Source organism: Syzygium oleosum, unplaced genomic scaffold (genome assembly GCF_021117445.2).
Source record: "Syzygium oleosum isolate NSW1041296 unplaced genomic scaffold, Sole_v2.1 Sole_v2.08, whole genome shotgun sequence".
Taxonomy (NCBI): Eukaryota; Viridiplantae; Streptophyta; class Magnoliopsida; order Myrtales; family Myrtaceae; genus Syzygium; species Syzygium oleosum.
This window is the reverse complement of record NW_026607492.1, coordinates 3,866,656-3,883,750: the sequence shown is the minus strand read 5'-3', so window position 1 is coordinate 3,883,750 and position 17,095 is coordinate 3,866,656. Positions and strand designations below refer to the sequence as shown.

At 44.1% G+C, this 17,095-nt stretch overlaps 2 protein-coding genes and 1 long non-coding RNA gene across 4 annotated transcripts in view; 1 reads left to right on the top strand and 2 right to left on the bottom strand.

Moving 5' to 3' along the window:
* Nucleotides 1-682: 682 nt before the first annotated feature.
* LOC115688036 (probable methyltransferase At1g29790) lies at nucleotides 683-3,089 on the bottom strand. Its single transcript, XM_030613762.2, has one exon. It carries the CDS (start codon nucleotides 2,312-2,314, stop codon nucleotides 890-892), a length of 1,425 nt encoding a protein of 474 aa, XP_030469622.2. The 5' UTR covers nucleotides 2,315-3,089; the 3' UTR covers nucleotides 683-889.
* A 135-nt stretch (nucleotides 3,090-3,224) lies between these two features.
* Nucleotides 3,225-17,095, bottom strand: part of LOC115688042 (uncharacterized) — an 81,836-nt gene continuing 67,965 nt past the window's right edge. The window contains exons 2-8 of one of the 2 annotated variants that reach the window (XM_056313919.1): nucleotides 4,987-5,070; nucleotides 4,740-4,861; nucleotides 4,548-4,600; nucleotides 4,333-4,396; nucleotides 4,192-4,234; nucleotides 4,033-4,080; nucleotides 3,225-3,721 (exon numbers count right to left, since the gene is read on the bottom strand). In XM_056313919.1, the coding sequence (XP_056169894.1) occupies nucleotides 3,494-3,721; nucleotides 4,033-4,080; nucleotides 4,192-4,234; nucleotides 4,333-4,396; nucleotides 4,548-4,600; nucleotides 4,740-4,861; nucleotides 4,987-5,067 (639 nt within the window). In that variant the 5' untranslated portion in view covers nucleotides 5,068-5,070 and the 3' untranslated portion in view covers nucleotides 3,225-3,493. Of the gene's footprint in view, nucleotides 3,722-4,032; nucleotides 4,081-4,191; nucleotides 4,235-4,332; nucleotides 4,397-4,547; nucleotides 4,601-4,739; nucleotides 4,862-4,986; nucleotides 5,173-17,095 lie in introns of those variants that run through there. The other variant, XM_030613774.2, reaches the window with a different exon arrangement.
* Nucleotides 10,438-11,794, top strand: LOC130138792 (uncharacterized). Its single transcript, XR_008817078.1, has 2 exons — nucleotides 10,438-10,707; nucleotides 10,917-11,794. It is a non-coding gene; the product is annotated as an uncharacterized LOC130138792 (long non-coding RNA).

The following is a 17,095-nucleotide window of genomic DNA, read 5'->3' as shown; positions in this document are numbered from 1 at the left end:
AGCTTTGTCGACGTCAAGTGGAGCTTGACTCGAGTCGAACTTGATGTTAGTGGAGCTCGACAAGTTGCGGCCCAAATTGGGGTGGCGGTTCAAAGTGAACGGCGGTGCAACGGGTTCGGCAACGCGGGGAGGGAGGGGCGACTGTGTTTGGATTTTCGGCAAGTGGGCTTTTATGGTGGTTTTGAATTGGGGAGAGAGGCAAAATTGAAAGGAAAATGGAAAATTCGTAAATAGGATCATATGTTAGATGCAACTTGGAATGTGAATGGTAAGTTTTCAAAACTCAAGATGCAAATTGATGTAAGATCGAAACGTGACAGATCCCTTTTGTTGCTTTCCTTAATTTTTATTTGCTTTACAAAAATATTATACATGTGAAATCCATCTAAGTCCGACGGTTTAGATACATGCAAGATGCATCGGATGATTCGGATCCATCTGATGACTTTTCTAAGCAAGCCCCCGTTAACGAGCGCCCGGAGATGGTCTTCAAGAGGTCGTTGACAGTTGAGCATCTGCTGCAACCGGCAGGGAAACTTCCATTGCTGCTGTGCTGTTGCCAAAACCAACCCTCGGACTGACTGATTATGAAGAGGAGACACTGTACGGTGGATACGGTCTCAATCCAAAAGTTGTCTTGTGAGAAATTCGGGGAGGATAAGGAAAAAGTACACAGTCGACACAACAAAATGCTTCTCTTAATTTAAACACTGAAAGACTTCGTGAAAATGTTTCCCTGCCTCAAACCCTTCGTAATACGCCTGGAAAACTCTATGCATACTACTCCGAGAAAGTCTACAATTTCTGATAAACGTTTGCACCGAAACAACAATCTTTCCACGACATAATCCCACTTTCTGACTTATTTACACCAAGAAGTTCTTGAGATTCAAGGCCTAAGGGGCTTCTCAAGAACTGCAGAGAAGAAAAACTCATCCTCCGACTTATCACTCTTGGGCACAACCCTCCACAGCAGCTTCCTGTACCTCAGCCTCTCGAACTCGTTCACATACATCTTCACGTCTTCCTTCTTGCAGAAGAACCGGTCCACCCAGAGCAACCCCCTCGGTCTCAGGACCCGGTCCCAATCGAACAGCACAAACTGAAGCAGCTCGGCGCCGACCCACCCGTCCAGGAACAGGCTCGAGTGCACGATGTCGAGCGTGTTGTCGAAGAAGGGCAATCTCGAGCCGACCGAGATGTAGAGCGGAAGCAGACCCCTCAGCGCGATCACCTCGTTGAAGGGCGCCCCGAGGTTCAGTGTGGCTGTGGCGACCGTCACGTTCTTCTCCCTCATGAGGGCGGCAAAGCTCCCTGTTGTCGGGCCAAAGTCCAGCCCAACCCGGATCTCCCCGGGCTTCAGCGCAAGGACCTGGTCGATGGTGAACTCGGCCAATTCCGTCTTGTTGGCTGGCACTTCCCACCTTCGCTTCGAGAGGTCAAAGCAGTCCGAGCACTTGAAGAAGCCCCTTTTGTTCACTGTTTGATTGGAGAGGAGGCATTGATAGTCCTTGCACTTGTAGTTGCTCCACAATATGTTGACATCCCTAGGCTGAGTCCACAGAGAGTTGCTTGAGGGCATTGGCATTGTGTAGTTTGGTGGTGTTCTTGAGAAGCATCTCCTTCTGGGCAATGGGTCACAGCCACTGATGATGAGCCTCTGAGCCAAGTCCCAATCGTCTGGGCACGTCCCGAATAACTTGTAACTCATGAACCGGTCTAAGTTAGAAGCCATGGCTGCGCAGGCCATTCCTATCGATGGATTAACTGCTTCGACGCCGAGAAACGTCTTTTTGCCTGCGACCCTGTTCGGTTTAGGTGAAGTGTAATTCTTGAGCTCCCCTGCCATGAAGACATGATTGCTGATGAATTCCTCCGATGCATCTGCTTTGGATTCCTCTGGATCGCTTGAATCTTCATCAACATTGCTCATTTCGGTGGCATTAGCTGGCAGATTGCTCACGTGATGTGATAGGCGAGTGGCGAGCTTGTCCAAAGCCACGGCGATGCGGATGACTTGATCGGAAAACTTGGCCAGGGATTTCGCTTCCTTGGTGTCGGAGTGAATCTGCTCTAGCAACACGCCGACTTGCGTTTGCAAGTCGAAGATTTTGCCGTGGAAGGAAAGAGGTAAAGGAGGTTGTTCCTGGTAGATTACGGTCGTGGTAGGGAAGACGTTCCGCGGGAAGTAGATTGTCGAACCTAGGACGATCAGTGTAAGGAGGCTGATGAAGAAGAGAAGGCACAACAGTAGCCTGGGAAGATTGGTTCCTGGAAGCCATTTCAATGGCTTGCCTAAATTTTGTTTCAGCATTTTTGAACCCAAGTTTTTTCCTTTACTGCAACTCAGTAGTGTTCCTATTTCAGATGTTGACTATGTAGATACCATAGGTGAATATTTTACGTTTGATCTTTCCAAGACGCCTGATTTTCAGCCTAACACGCGATTCTTTGGACCACAAAGCTAGGCAAAGCTTCTTCTTCTGCACGGCGCTAGAGCAATAATTAATGTTTTCCAAGGGTTCCTTTACCGGAGCCGTAAGCAAATTTCTGGATTGGAGATCAAAATTGAAGTAGATGAACCAACGGACTGACGCCAACGACATCGATGAAAGCTTTTAACTTATGTCGAAGTGAAGTCCAGAAAATTCTTCCCTTGCTTCCTCCTCTATTACAACAGCTCACTAACAGGAATATATAACATTGGAAGGGACGAGACTCCGCTGGATGTTTGACGTCGAAACATTCACATTGTCCATTGATGGAAACATAACGCAAGAAGAGGAATTGATTTGATTCAACCCTCTCTGTTTTCTGCTTGCCTAGTTGAGCGTCCTATTTGGGATACCATGGTTATACACCCCCAGATGTGACCTTTTGCACTGCCAGCCAACCAGTTCCCCCAAAAGATGTGCAAGGTAGCAACTGTGACTTTGACTTGATTTTTAAAAAGCGGGGCGAGAAATCTTGCAATCCAGCGCCAGTACAGAAAACTTGCAAAATCATATTCCTCAAAAAAGTGAGACACATGCATTGTCCCCAGAAAGTGGGCAACAGAAGGCACCTGAAATGGAAGTTTAGGACAAAATCAAGAACCAGTGAACCATTTGAATTCGAGGAAGCACCTCAAGTGATTCGTCTGGTCTGAAAATAGAGAGCGCTAATGTTGTGAAGCATCCTTTTGAGCATAGCACAAGATCAAAAGAGAAGCCCATAAAGGAGTCTATACAGAACTCTTCATCGTTTTCATATTCAATATCTCAGCAGCGCCGCGAAAAAACAACACATTGCTTTTCTTTCGGATGGGCAGGAAAAAAAATATGTATCTGTCATCTATCCTTGCAAATGACAGAAGGCACATCTGTCTTCCATCTAGATATCTCAATTCATTCGTCTAAAACCCATTCACAACTCTCTCAAAATTGCTCGCATATTTACTGTCAAGGACAGCATAAATAGGGGAGCAGTCTAAACCTTTATATGCTTTACAGACTTATTCCTCGTCATCAGTGTCGTCTTCCTCGGTATTGTCCTCCACTTCCTCCTCACCCTCCACTTCTTCTTCCTCATTACGACAACCCACCCTGCCTCTTTGGCGTGATCTGGCATAATCCTCAAGTGATGAAGAGGGAAATATATCTCCCACCTTGTTTGCTTTCTCAGTGGCAGATTTCTCTGAATTATCATCTTTCCCTGAACTATTATCTTTTGACTTGTTCATCTGTTAAAGGGATGAAAGAAAACAACACTGAGGATGGTTGTGGCGAAAAAAAAAAATAAATGCAAATGCAAGTATAAGCAGAGTATAAAGGAACACAATAGAAGGAACAGTACTAGTCTAAACCCGAAGTCACTATTCAGAAATTTGACTGTTTTCGAGACTTACACTCTTAAGTAGGCAATGATGTTGGACTATTCCTAACGCTTGCAAACCAATACAAGGAGCATGCCAGAAGAAATTTCAAGTAATGCCTCCTAAATGCATCGCAAAGCCACAATAATTGCCAAAATAAATCAGCTAGGGAAACTTACAGCACGAAGTAGAGTTCTTCTATCCCTTTCTCGAGCATTCTTAATTGCCTGTAAAAATGGTAGCTATCTCTTTAGAAGTGAAAGTTGATTGGCAAAAGAAAATGCAAAAAGGTTCTCTCGGATCTCGAACAAGAAATGAAAAGGGTTTTGTGAACCGACCTCCTCAAGTGCTTTTTGCTCTGCTTCCACTTCGGAAGAGTCTCTGAAGGAACATAGAAAATAAATTCAGTTCCATTTCAAAGAGGGCGAAGCTCGAAAAACAAAACACAATCCTCAATTGAGTTTCAAAAGACAAACCACCTGCCAACTAAATTGTCGACTCGGCAACGACACTTAGCGCACACATTCTGCTCCTTGGCACATCCTAAATCAGCATCAAACCTCCATGAATGCAAGTAAAACAACACAACCTTTCTACACCGATAAATTCGCTGATCGACAAGTTTTGGCGAACCGATGGCCATTCAAGTTCAAAGAAACTGGCACAAATGCACACAAACGGAGCCGAAACTAACCAGAGCAAAGATTGTGGTACGCTTGACGAACAGCCCTCCTACAGCACTTCTGACTACAACAACATTCAGGACAAAGAAACGATTTTTAACCACTTCGCAGCAAACCAACACGAGCAAACACGCCAAAGAAACGATTTTTAACACTTCGCAGCAAACTAACACGAGCAAACACGCCAAAGAAACGATTTTTACCACTTCGCAGGTTCAGTGAGGGGCTTATACTTGCCGTAGCGGCGTTTCCACTCGATCTGCTCCTTGCACCGAGGGCAAACTCCGGTGACCTCGGAGTAGGGCCGGAACCTCCCTCCGACTTCCTGAATCGCAACCGGCAATCAAAGCTAAGCCTCACCCCCCCATCCCTCTCGATTCAACAAATTAGGGATCCGAATGGCGCGAATTGACCATCGGACGGACGAAGGAGCTAGGGTTTCCGATTTACCGTCTCATTGATCTTGACGCCGGCGTTGGGCTTCCAGGCGTAGGCGTTCCGGTGCTTCGGCGGGCCACGCCGACTGCTCATCTCCTCTCCTCCTCCTCCTCCTCCTCCTCCTTCTGCGATGAGCTCGTTCTGCAGGGCGGCTCCGGCTATGAGCGCTCAAACTGCACAGTGCATGGAGGCTGCTGAAGCATTTTTTAGGTCAAAGCACATGTTCTATGCACCTTCATATTCGTACAACATTTTTTTTTTTTTGAACTTAGCAACTTAGGAACTTTTTAATTTAATGACGTCAATAATGTATAGGTTTCGATCGAGTCGGATCGTGTTAACACGATTTAAGTATCCAGATTTTCTCAGATCCGAGCTGCATAACTCGAGTCTCGATGTCGTACTTTAATCGATGGGGAAAATTCGAGTTCGGCTTTATTCGATATTAATTTATTTGGGTAAAGTCGGCTATTATATTTGATTGAGTTTACGAGCGGAACGAATCGAGTACTATCAAATTCGGGCTCGCCCAATCCTAAGATTTGAATAGTGTTCGAACTTGATAAGAATGTATATGAGTTGAGGTTTTGTATATTTGATGAGCTCAATAGCACATGAGTTGCTCTCCTCGTTTTGTAGATCTGGCGGTACAAATTACCTTCGTAACCATCATTCATCGTATGCCACATTCATTACGTTGTATAAGAGAAAGTCGATGTTCAAATTACAAATTTGGGCATCCTTTCAGTGATTTTATGAAATTCATAAGTTTCTACTCAATAAATTCGTCCCAATTTATAAGCTAATTTAAAGTTATTGTGCATGCATTCTTGCGTGTAAGTCAATGCATATCGATAAAACGTGATATAAGTGCGTCATAAGCCAAACTTATATCTGAGAGGCGATTTAGTTTTAAAGTTTTCTCATCATGAAATTAAATTCCAAAACTTACAAACATTGTATCATCAAGTATTTTCACGGGATCCGTAGATTTTATACGGTCATAGAATCAAGAAATTCGTATCGAGTGCCACGGAAAAATGCTTCCCATCACTCGAACGTATCGAACCTAGTAAAAATACTTAAGTTGTTACCCGCCGCCCACAAATTTTAGAACTCGACCGCGTTATCCCAAAAGTTCTAATACAGTTTATGAGTATTGCAGTCCTGATGCAAATTTGAAGGCTCTTTGATACCTTCATAACGTACGACACACATTCATTAGACAAACGTACGATACATTCGACAGATTTACTTCGACAACGATGTGGAATCGCCATTGCTTGATCCCTCCGAACTCGTAGCCTCCATGTCTCCGAAGATCGATCTGCACTTAGCTGACTGCCTTTGTAACGAGAAGAGACATCATTTGCGTGCATCGAATCATTTTGGATCATGGATTGAAGGGTCCAAAGGCGCAGGAGACCATCAACAAGGACACTTGGTGCGGCAATACCGGTCACAGCGTGGCGGCGGGTTTTTACGTGGAGGGCAAGGCGTGTACCGTCCACTCTTCAACAGACGGCCGCAGCCGGCGATGTTCCGGACCAGAGGAGACCCGCCCCCGGCGGCCGCCAGGCCGGCGCCCAGCACGCCCGGATCCGCCATCCACTCCAGCTCCTGCCGCAGGTCGGCTATCCGGCAGCCGGCCGCGCCGGCGTCGCACGGCGGCGGCGGGGCTGCGGATGGGACGACGGAGGAGAGGTTGCGCCCGGGCGGCCACGCCGCGGCGGCGGCTCGACACGGGAAGGAGAGGGCGAGGACCGACAGGAACGGAAGGAGGAGAGCCTTGTTCAGGTCGAGCGCCGCCATAGGGGGAGAGGATATCGAAATCCGGCTGCCGTGGGGTTCAATGTGGGGGAGGCACGCGTGCTGGAAACGATGGGGGATTTATAGACTCTTTAAAAGGGTTCGCGAACAACCAGTCCGTGTGAAGAACTCGCAAACGACTTGTAAAGATTCGTGGCTAGTCTGCTTTAAGTCCCAGAACAATAATTGCCCCACCAACCACGCACATGGCTGAAGCATGCACGATTCATCGATGCGAGAGCCAAGGTCCCAACACACCCCCAGGTGTCGGCCGGCTGGGGCAGCGCTTTGATTTGAATGCAGCAGATCGCGTATATTGGGTTCCAGTCCAACCCCACGATCCCCCCCGCGCACATGGCTTCAGACCATCTCCACTACCGCTAATGCGCGAACTTCGCAAGCGGGCACGATTTCGAGTGCTCTCATTTTCAGCTCACGCGAAGCAAAAACTAACTTCTTTTGCCAATTGGCTGAAGCAGACGCGATTCATCAACATGAAAGCCAAGTCCCGACCCCCCCCAAGGTGTGGGTTTCAATGTAGCAAATCGTATATCGTGTTCCATATCGCATCGACCCGGAATGATCTTAGGGCTCAGGAATGTCGTCTCGTGGGTGGAGTCTTATCTGGTGTACATGGATGAGATGCTTTGCATGGATCGACGGTGATGAGGTGGATTGGAAATCTGAATGTCTCCTTACGGCAAATGAGCCCCATGCATGTTGGGCTCGATCTCAACGTTGGTCATAACTGAATGAGGCACAGAAGATAGAGAGAGTAAGAGATAGTTGGAACTGAGAGGGGCAAGGGAGGGAGAGAGGGCGGAACTACAAGAACGAGTCGGCACGTCTTTATCGTCGCTCCCGAGGAGGGTTGGAGGCATTAGTAGTTCGACGGTTGTGGTGCGAACTTCCAGGCACACTATTTTTCCATTGTCATTATTGCGATCATCCCGACAGGCATGTCGGGAAAAAGACGGGTTTAGAGGTAATGTCGAGTTGAGGACTAACGGTCATCAATCGGCACGGATTTTTCCAAACCCTTACCTTGCGGGACGTTAGGGTAGTGGTTGAAATTTATTTTTCTATGAAGTCCAACCTAAATGGAAGTCACCACTAGCCTATTGGGCCGGCCAAAAGCCAAGTGAGTGGAGGATACACTTCCTAGGCAATCAGAGATTTAGGGTCGGTGACTTGATTACACTAATTGTCTAACTAATATCCTTTTGGTACCCTAAATTGGTTGGTTTGTTACCAAAATGATGCCTTCGACCATTTTATTGACCCGTGCCACTAAACAGCGTTCGTGCATGAGTGCGCAATCAAGGAAAAATAAACAAACACAATCAATACGATAAAAGTAAAGTGTACGGAAGTAAATTCAACAAAGTATCGAATAAAAAATATACATGGCACTATTATTAAGCCCTAGGACAGCAACCCCTATGAATTAAGTTCAAATTGAGTCCAACTTCTTACCTAAAAGATCGCTGTACTAAAGCTAAACTATCATCAAAGGTGCTCCCTAAAATCCCAAAAACTAAAGGCATGCTAACTAAATAAAACTGAGCCGCACCTAGCCTTAAAATAAAACAACCTAATCAAACTTGCTTCTAAACTATTTTGGAATTTTTTTTTTGAGCTTTTAATTAAATTTTGTTATTCCAAAATGGGGACTGGGCCCTTGGGCCCGGTCCCTACGTAAAAGGACAAATTGGAGTCCATGGAAGTGGGCCAAGTTTCCGGGCTCAGCCCACATGCAATAGCCAAATTTGGGCTACATGAGGACACGTTTGGGCTTTTATATGAAACCCAATTTCAAAGCAATTCGAGCCCAATCCAAACATCCACAAACTAAGCCAAGCCCAGGTCTACCAAAATATAACTTTAAACCCATTACCTTAAAAAACCTCCAACTTTCGCCCCAATCTCAATTCCACCCTAAACTTTTTTTACTTGTCTCATAAAAAAAACCCTCAACTTTAGATGAAATCTCAATTCTATTCTAAACTTTTTTTGTCACATGAAAAACCCCCAACTTTATGTCCGATCCAAATTTTACCCTAAATTTTTTTTTCTCATAAAAAATCCCCAGATTTAGGTTTAGTTTCAATTCTATCCTAAATTTTTTTTGTCTCATAAAAAGTCATCAAGTTTTACTTGAATCCTAAATCTGCCCCCCCACTAACCCTTAGTCCAAAATCGCCTTTTAGTGAACTCACGTGACATTTCCATGTCATTGTTCTAGTTTTTCTCCAAATTTCAGATACAAGAAGATTTACAAGCTAATTTGAAATTTCTGCGCATACATTCTTGCGTTTACTTCAATGCATATCGATAAAATGTGGTATAAGTGCGTCACAGGTCAAAACTTATATCCGGGAGGCGATTTACTTTTAAATTTTTCTCATCGTGAAATTAAATCCCAAAACTTACAAACATCATGTAATCAAGTATTTTCGCTGGATCTGTAGATTTTTATATGGTCATAGGATCAAGAAATTCGTATCGAACGCCATCGAAAAATTCTTCCCTGTCGCTCAAAAACTAACGAACCTAGCGAAGATACTTAATTAGACGCCGCTCACAAATTTTATAACTCAACTGCATTATCCAAATAGTTCTAATACAGTAAGTACTGCAGTCCTAATGCAAAATTTGAAGGCTCTTTGACACATAACATTCCAAAAAATCGTTCTTCGAGAAAGATAGAAAGCCCTTCATTCTCCTATCTAACGTGGATGAAAATAACAGGAATGCACCCACCTGCGCATGGCCGAGTTGGTGGGCGCTTTCCTTCCCTCAGAGAGGTTCTGGGTTCGAATCCCCGCTCGGTTTCGTAATTTAAGTGGAACTCAGCTGAGTTCTTGAATCTCTAAGTATAGTCTGATTCACTGTGACTCGTCCCGGAATGGTGGCGGATCATCATTCCAAAAAATAAAATAAAATAAAGGGAATGCTTGTTATAACACATGTCAAACCGATGCAACATTTATTAGACAAATGTACGATACATTCGACAGATGTTATTCGACAACGATGCAGAATCGCAATTGCTTGATCGATGCCTCCGAACTCGGAACATCCCGTGTCTCGGAAGATCGATCTGCACTAGCTGACTGCCTTTGCAACGAGAAAAACAAAAAATAAAAAACACATTATTGCGTGCATCGAATCGTCTGGATCGTGGAGGGTCCAAAGGCGCAGGAGACCATCAACAAGGACAACTGGGGCGGCAATACGGGCTGCAGCGTGGCGGTGGGTTTTCTTCTGGTGTGCAAGGCGTGTACCGTCCATTTGGCAAGTTGCGGCGCTGTTCGAGTTCAGAGCAGACCCGGTCCCGGCAGCCGCCAGGCTAGCACCCAGCATGCTCGGATCCGCTATCCCCTCCAGCTCCGGCTGCAGGTCGGGTATGTGGCACCGGGCCTCCCTGACGCTGCATGGCGGCAAGGCGGCGGCGGCGACAGAGAGGTTGCGGTCATGAGGCCATGTCGCGGCTCGACATGGGAAGGAGAGGGCAAGGATGGACAGAAACGAGAGGAGGAGAGCCTTGTTCAGGTCGAGCTCCATAGCGACAGGATGTCGAATCAGTTGCGGTGGGTTTATGATGGGGAAGGGATGAAACGGAGGTCACCGACAGCGTACTGGAAACGATGGGATTAGACTTTAAAAAAGGTGTTCACGGGTCGTGCCTACCTGGGTCCTCGAGGAAAGCGACCTAAAGTTAGATTAATCGAAATAATTCATCACGTAGGACCACCATTATTGGAGATGTATTCAATTATTGCATATAAAGTTGATTGAAATCGGGTGGGCGCGCGGTGTCCAAGAACGTAATTGCTCGCCCGGACTCACTCATTTCGTCCTTCGAGCCCGAACCCGGACGGGATCGGTATGCCGCCGGGCAGATACCTTCTAATGCGACTGGTAAGATGCTATGAACTACTTTTGTCCTAGTGCTCCCCACATCGGCAAAGTGACCGCTGAAATATCCTTCTATGTTTGGATTGTTTCTAAAAGCATGATATATGGTAGAAGGAATCCAGTACCTGCAGATATCAAGGCTCATACATGTAGCAATCGGAGGATTAGATGTTAAAGCTTTGTGCTTGATGTAGCTGAACTTTGCGTCTCAGGTGAAGGATTCAAGATGGCCTTCTGGCTTTGTCAGTGATGTGAAGGAGAATGGTCGTTGCTCAAGTGTTCGGGATCTGTGTGAGAAGTGAGAAATCGTGACACTTGAAGATGCTATCGTACGTACACTCTAATCGAATGCGTTGACCTTAGAAGACGTATGCGGGATGCATACATTAAACCGATAAGTCCAATTACAATTGCAGTTTGCGGTTACTAAAATCCTCAACAAATACAGATCTACGTGCAAATTCTTACAGTTGACAGTTTGGGGACCACCAGGTTGGAACAGAAGGAAGCGGACACTAGCAGACGCAATTTGGAACGTTCATCAACAGTGAGGGTAGTTCCTGTTGAAAATGTCACAACGTGGTTTCCGGTTCGGCAGTGGAACACAGCGCGTGTACCGTTGCTGGCCGCCGCCTCTGCCACATCTGGCGGGGCCTTGGACTAGAGTCGTGTGGAGGTCGAAACCGTTCGAGCCCGCGACGAGCTCCAACTCCGGTTGCTGGTAAGCGATGAGGCACTCGGCTGCGCCGCTGATGCCATTGCACGGCGGGGGAGTGGCGGTGGCGTTGAGGTCTCCAGGTGCGGCTTCGCAGGAGAGGCCAACTGTCAACAGATACGAAAGGAAGAGAGCTTTTTTCTTCAAATTGAGTTGCATGGTGGTGACTTTGGCCCGTCCTTTTCAGTGTTCCCTAAGGACTGGAAGAGCTCTCAAAGATGATGAGCCTCTGTTTGTGCCTGTGTTCGTGCGTGTGTGGATATAAATAGAGGACGGTGAGGGAAAATGAGATCAAGGAAAAATGACATAAATAATTGTTAAACTTTGGTCCAATATGCAATATTATCCTGAACTTTAGTCCAGTGTTCATTGGCATCCCGAAACGTTTAATTTATCCGATGTGATTCCTAAACTTTTGGTACATATTCAATTTAGCCTATGGACTATAGGAAAATGTTCGATATAGTTCTTTCATTAATTCAATTTTAGGGACAATATTGAACATTTTCATATAGTCCAGGGACTAAATTAAACATGTACCAAAAATTCATGGATCACATTGAACAAATTAAAAGTCCAGGGACGATATTGCACATTGGACTAAATTTCTGTGATCATTTTGAACAAATTACAAGTTCAGGGACAACATTGTAAATTTGGCCAAAGTTTGAGGACCATTTGTGTAATTATTTCTAAGGTCAATAGATGACTACCCCTCGCGCTCCATCAGCCTATCGTTCAAGATAAACAAAAAGATAAATGAATTTACATAATAATAAAGACAAGAGTATCTGTCGTGACGAAGCGGCAATAATGCGCATTTCCTATGTATTTATTTGGGAAGATTGCAACTTTAAATCCTAAACCTTATGTAAGACATCAATCTAGTCCTAAACCAGTTCAATCGAGTCCTAAAACTTGATTAGAAAATACAATCGAGTCCTAAAATTTTCAATTGATTTGATTAAGTCTTAAAACATTGTTAAAAAAATGCAATCGAGCCCTAAACCTCGTATCGAAATTGTAATTTAGTATTTCTCATCCAAAAGACTTTGATTGCACTTTTTAAAAAAGATTCAGGACTTGATTGAATCAATTGAAAGATTTTAAGAATTGTTTTTTGTATATTGTTGACACCTAAATTTTGCCTATTCATTTAGGGTTTAATTGTATAGAAAATTAGGGATTGATTTTTAACCCCTAAACAAAAATATTTTCGTTAAATTACATGGCATATAGATGTTAGGCGCATTTGCATTAGTAGAATTTAGTGAAACATATTTTCCTTTTATTTTATTTCATTTTTTATTTTATGAAAAAAAAATCATCATTATAAAAATTATAAAAAAAAAAGAAAAGAGAGAAAGACAGAAACGTGATCTCTTCCCTCTCCCTCCGGACACTCTACCCACGCTTTCACAAAAGAAGCAAAAAGGAAGAAAGGATACAGAAGAAAGGGCTCGGCGTGTTTTCATGAAAAAAAAAAAAAAGTAAAGCTGATCAGAAGAGACAAAATAGGCAGAAGCTCTTCTTCTTCCTCTCGGTCAACACACGTCCAGGAGGGATTAAAAAAAGAGAGAGAGAAGACAAAAGAGGAGCTTTTCCCCACGGGCAGCTCACCCTTCGCACGCGCATTGAAGAGAGGCAAATGGAAGGAAAGGACAAAAGAATGGAGAGTTTTAGGGTGTATCACTAAAGGAGAAAGTGGGACGTCCAATGCAGAGAAAGACAAAAGAAACCCAAAAATGGACTGTCACGCTCTCTCTCTTTTTGGGTTGCCGCAGTACATGTCACAAAAAGAGAAAATGGGGTCTGCATACACAGAAAAAAGACCGAGAGGGAGAGAGTTTTCTGGAGACGAGGAGAGTTTGACTAGGGGGAGAACAGAGAGAGATTCGGAGGGAAAGAAGAAACGGAGAGGGAGTTGAAGAAGAACCGGAGAGGTCCGAGGCTTGCCCGCTCGCCGGAGGTTCGCCCGAACCGTCGCCGAATCCCCCCAACCGTAACGCTTCGCTCCGGTCGGCTGCGAACCAGGTGGGTCTCTCTCGGCCTTCCCCTGTTTCGATCTCCTTCCCCTGCCTCTCGGGTGCCGGGCACACCGAGCTTATTCAGTGGTCGTCCGGCCCTGTCGACCGAGGCAAACATTTTTTTGGCAACCAGTGAGGATGGTCTAAACGTTATATGTTGAGAATCGACCATAAAATCCGTCAAAATCGGATCTGTGGCTCCATTTTCGGGTTGCACCACACATGTTCGATGAAGTGTCCAAACGAGGAACCAAATCGATTTTCGCGAATCCATGCTTGGAACTTGTTTTTTTACGCTTGATTAGTTCTCATATATGTTGAATGGTGACTGCAATCTGTGTTGTTACGTGGCTTTGTTGCGACATGCACTTCGTCCGAGTCGGCCGTGTGTACGCGTTCCTTCGCGGAGGAGCCACTCCCTTGCCAATAAAGCCTACGGTTGAAAGCCGTCCTTGTTAGCTCCCTGGCCTTCCCGCTCCTGCACAGGAATTCTTGTTTTGTTTGTTGGTTTGTTTGCTGTTGGTGTGGTCTTAGTTAGTGTCGAAAATCGGCCGCCGATGTTAGTGGTTTGGTGGCCGGAGAGGTGGCCGATGGGGGTGATTCAGTGACAGCTGCGGTGGCCAACGGTTAGGGCGTGAGCCCAGTGGCGGTCGTTGGCATTGGCGGCCCGTGCCGGCGGTCGGAGTGCCGAGGTGAGAGTCACGTGGAATACATGCAGGCGTGAGGAAGTCTCGGTGAAGGGCCACCGAAGAAGAAGAAGACTCCAGCAAGGAAATGCTCGTGGGGAGAGAGACCAGAAAAGACAAAAGAGAAAAAAAGAATAAAGAGAAAAACAAAAGAAAAAAAAATAGAAAAGAAATTGCTAAAGGGGGGTTCCGAGCAGGTCAGAGAGAACCGGGCCGGGCGGACGGGTCGAAACCGGGTAGGGTTTTGTGCTTGGGCTGACTTTAGGTTTATTGTGTTTTAATGGCTTTGGGCTCTTCTTGGTTCGTTTCGTGAATGGGCTGATTTGGTCAATTTGGGCTGAAGTGTTATTTAGGTTTTCATTTATAGTGGGCTGGACCTAGGTGTTTTTAATTAATTGTTTTTGGGTTGTAGTTTTTTTATTCCGAAGTGGGCCTTCGCCGCGCCCGCCTCGCGGCGGACCCGGGCCAGCACGCCCGGGTCAGTCCCGATCCGGTTCGGATGTGGAGATCCGACCCGGATCCGATTTTTATAATATTTTAATATTATTTTTATTATTTTAATATTAAAAAAATTAAAAAGAAAAATTGCAAAAAATATATATATTTTACCCGGGTCGGATGTGGAGATCCGACCCGGTCTGTTTTATATTATTTTAATATTTAAAAAGAAGTTCAAAAAACAATTTTTAAATTTTTTTTTAAAAAATTATTTAATTTAAAAAAAAAAATCGAAAATTAAAAAAATGTTATTTGGGCTTTGGAATTGGCTTTTCTTGCCCCTTTTGCGTGATTAGCGTCATGTTTAATCGCACATTGCCTGATTCACACACTTTGAATTGCGCATTCAATTTAATCTTGCATGTGGCTGATTATGCACGTTAAGTTCAGGCATTGATTGTTGCTTCTCTTAACTTGGTTAGGAATGAATTTTTGAGACTCTCAATTAGTGTGAACACGTTGGGTGGTGAATTGAGCAAGATTAGGTACCGAAAGGGCACTAGTTGTTTAATTAGTGTAATCAAGTCCCCGTACCTATTGAATCTCTGGTTCGTAGAAGTAAAGCATTTCTCCCGTGTTTTACTTGAGTGTCTAGTCGACCCACCAAAAACTGATTAGTGGCGACTCCTAGATGAAATTGATTTGCATGTTAACAACTTAAACTTAAATCGCGAATTGGTATGGGCTTGGGAGAGCTCGAGCTAGGTTTAACTTAGTAATCCATTAGCCTAACCCCTTAGGCGGCGGGGCCGGTTCGGGGAGGTCACGACATATATACAAGATTTAGAATTTACGATGCACTTTTTCGTAATTATTTCGAAAACGGAAAGTGTCCATCATTTCCATGTGATGGTCTGCTTAAGTCCAAAACTACTGTCCCCCACGCACATGGCTTCAGACCATCTCCGCTAAAGCCTGAGATTCGCAAGCAGACACGATTTTGAGTGCGCCCTCATTTCCAGTTCACGCAGAGCAAACAACTTGTCCAATTTGGATGTTTCGTTTGTGCCCGTTCTTGCGATTAGTCACCATGAAAGCCAAGTCCCAACCACCCGAGGCATCCGTCGGCCGAAGCGGCGCTTTGATTTGAATGTAGTAGATCATATATCGTGTTCTAATCACATCAACTCGGAGTGATCTTTAGGGGCTCAGGAATGTTGTGTTGGAAAAAAATTAGATGATATGAAAAATAAGAATCGTTTGAAATATGTTGAAAAAGATGAGAAAATAAGATTAATTATTTGAGTCATGCAAGCACCGTCCTTAAAGATAATTTTGTCCCTTGGAGTACGAAACTTGGTTCTTTCTTTATTCTACATAAAATAGTAGAATAACGAGGAACGACGTTATGTGTATAACCAAGTGAAGAAAGGAAAGACATCTAAAAAATAATATACTTGTTTTGATATATATCTCACTTTTCAATTACGTTCGGAGTAACAATTTGTAAGTAAAAAAAAAAGAGAGCCGTTTTTCATCAGCAATTCTTGCATTTAATTGAAAAACCTTACAAATCATTTGCAAATTGATAGCAGTCAAGATTGTTACAAAAACATTACTAAACCATTATAAAATGTTACGAAACCATTATAAATTAATGGCGGATGACGGTAAAAAACTGTTACAATAACAATACATTTCAATATATACAACAATTCCCCACATATTTCAAAAGGCTTTGAAAAGAAATGAAAGAATAATGTTGGGTTATTGGAATGTAATGCATCGAAACTGGTGCTTGTTAGGCTATAAATCAGACCTAGAAAGAATGAAATATAACGAAATCATTGGAGAAGTTTGAAACTTCTATAAATCAAGAATTTCTTTTTATGAATTATAAATTTCACCAATCACATTACACTCCCACAAATTTCGTTGTTCAACGCGGTTTTGCGCTAATAAGCCATGCACGTGTTTGTTTTATTTATAAGTGCTCTAGATTATTGCCAATAATTCTTATAGGAGCGGCCCTACTTCACACCTGTATGGGTGATTCCATCTAGTGCATTCGACAATTTAATACACCACCAATAATGGCTATCGATTCATTAAGAGCTTAGCTCAACCTCTTTTTCCTTGCAGTCTAGCATTATTTCACCTTAGGAGGGGCAAAAATTTTAATAGCGCATCATTAGATCAACAAGTGACTTATTATTACCAATATGAATCTAATCATGGGATCGCCAATCACATAGGTTGGGTTATCATCACTGCTATTTTTCTTCCACTGGCTTGAGTTTCATTCCCCTTGATGTATAGTCAGAGGATCGGCCAAAACAATCGGTGGACATAATTTCATCTTTAAGCAATTGTTTTACCACATCACGTCTCAATCGGACGTGACTCTTTTTACCATTGAAAGTTTCATTCTTTGCAATGGTATTATAGCTTTGCAATGGCAATTGCCACTTGGCAATCATGATACATAAAAGGTGTTGGTTTCATTCCCTTTCCCAATAACTTGA

What these genes read in the sequence shown, in the direction of transcription:
- LOC115688036 (XM_030613762.2), bottom strand. Translation starts at nt 2,314, where the DNA reads ATGCTGAAACAAAATTTAGGCAAGCCATTGAAATGGCTTCCAGGAACC.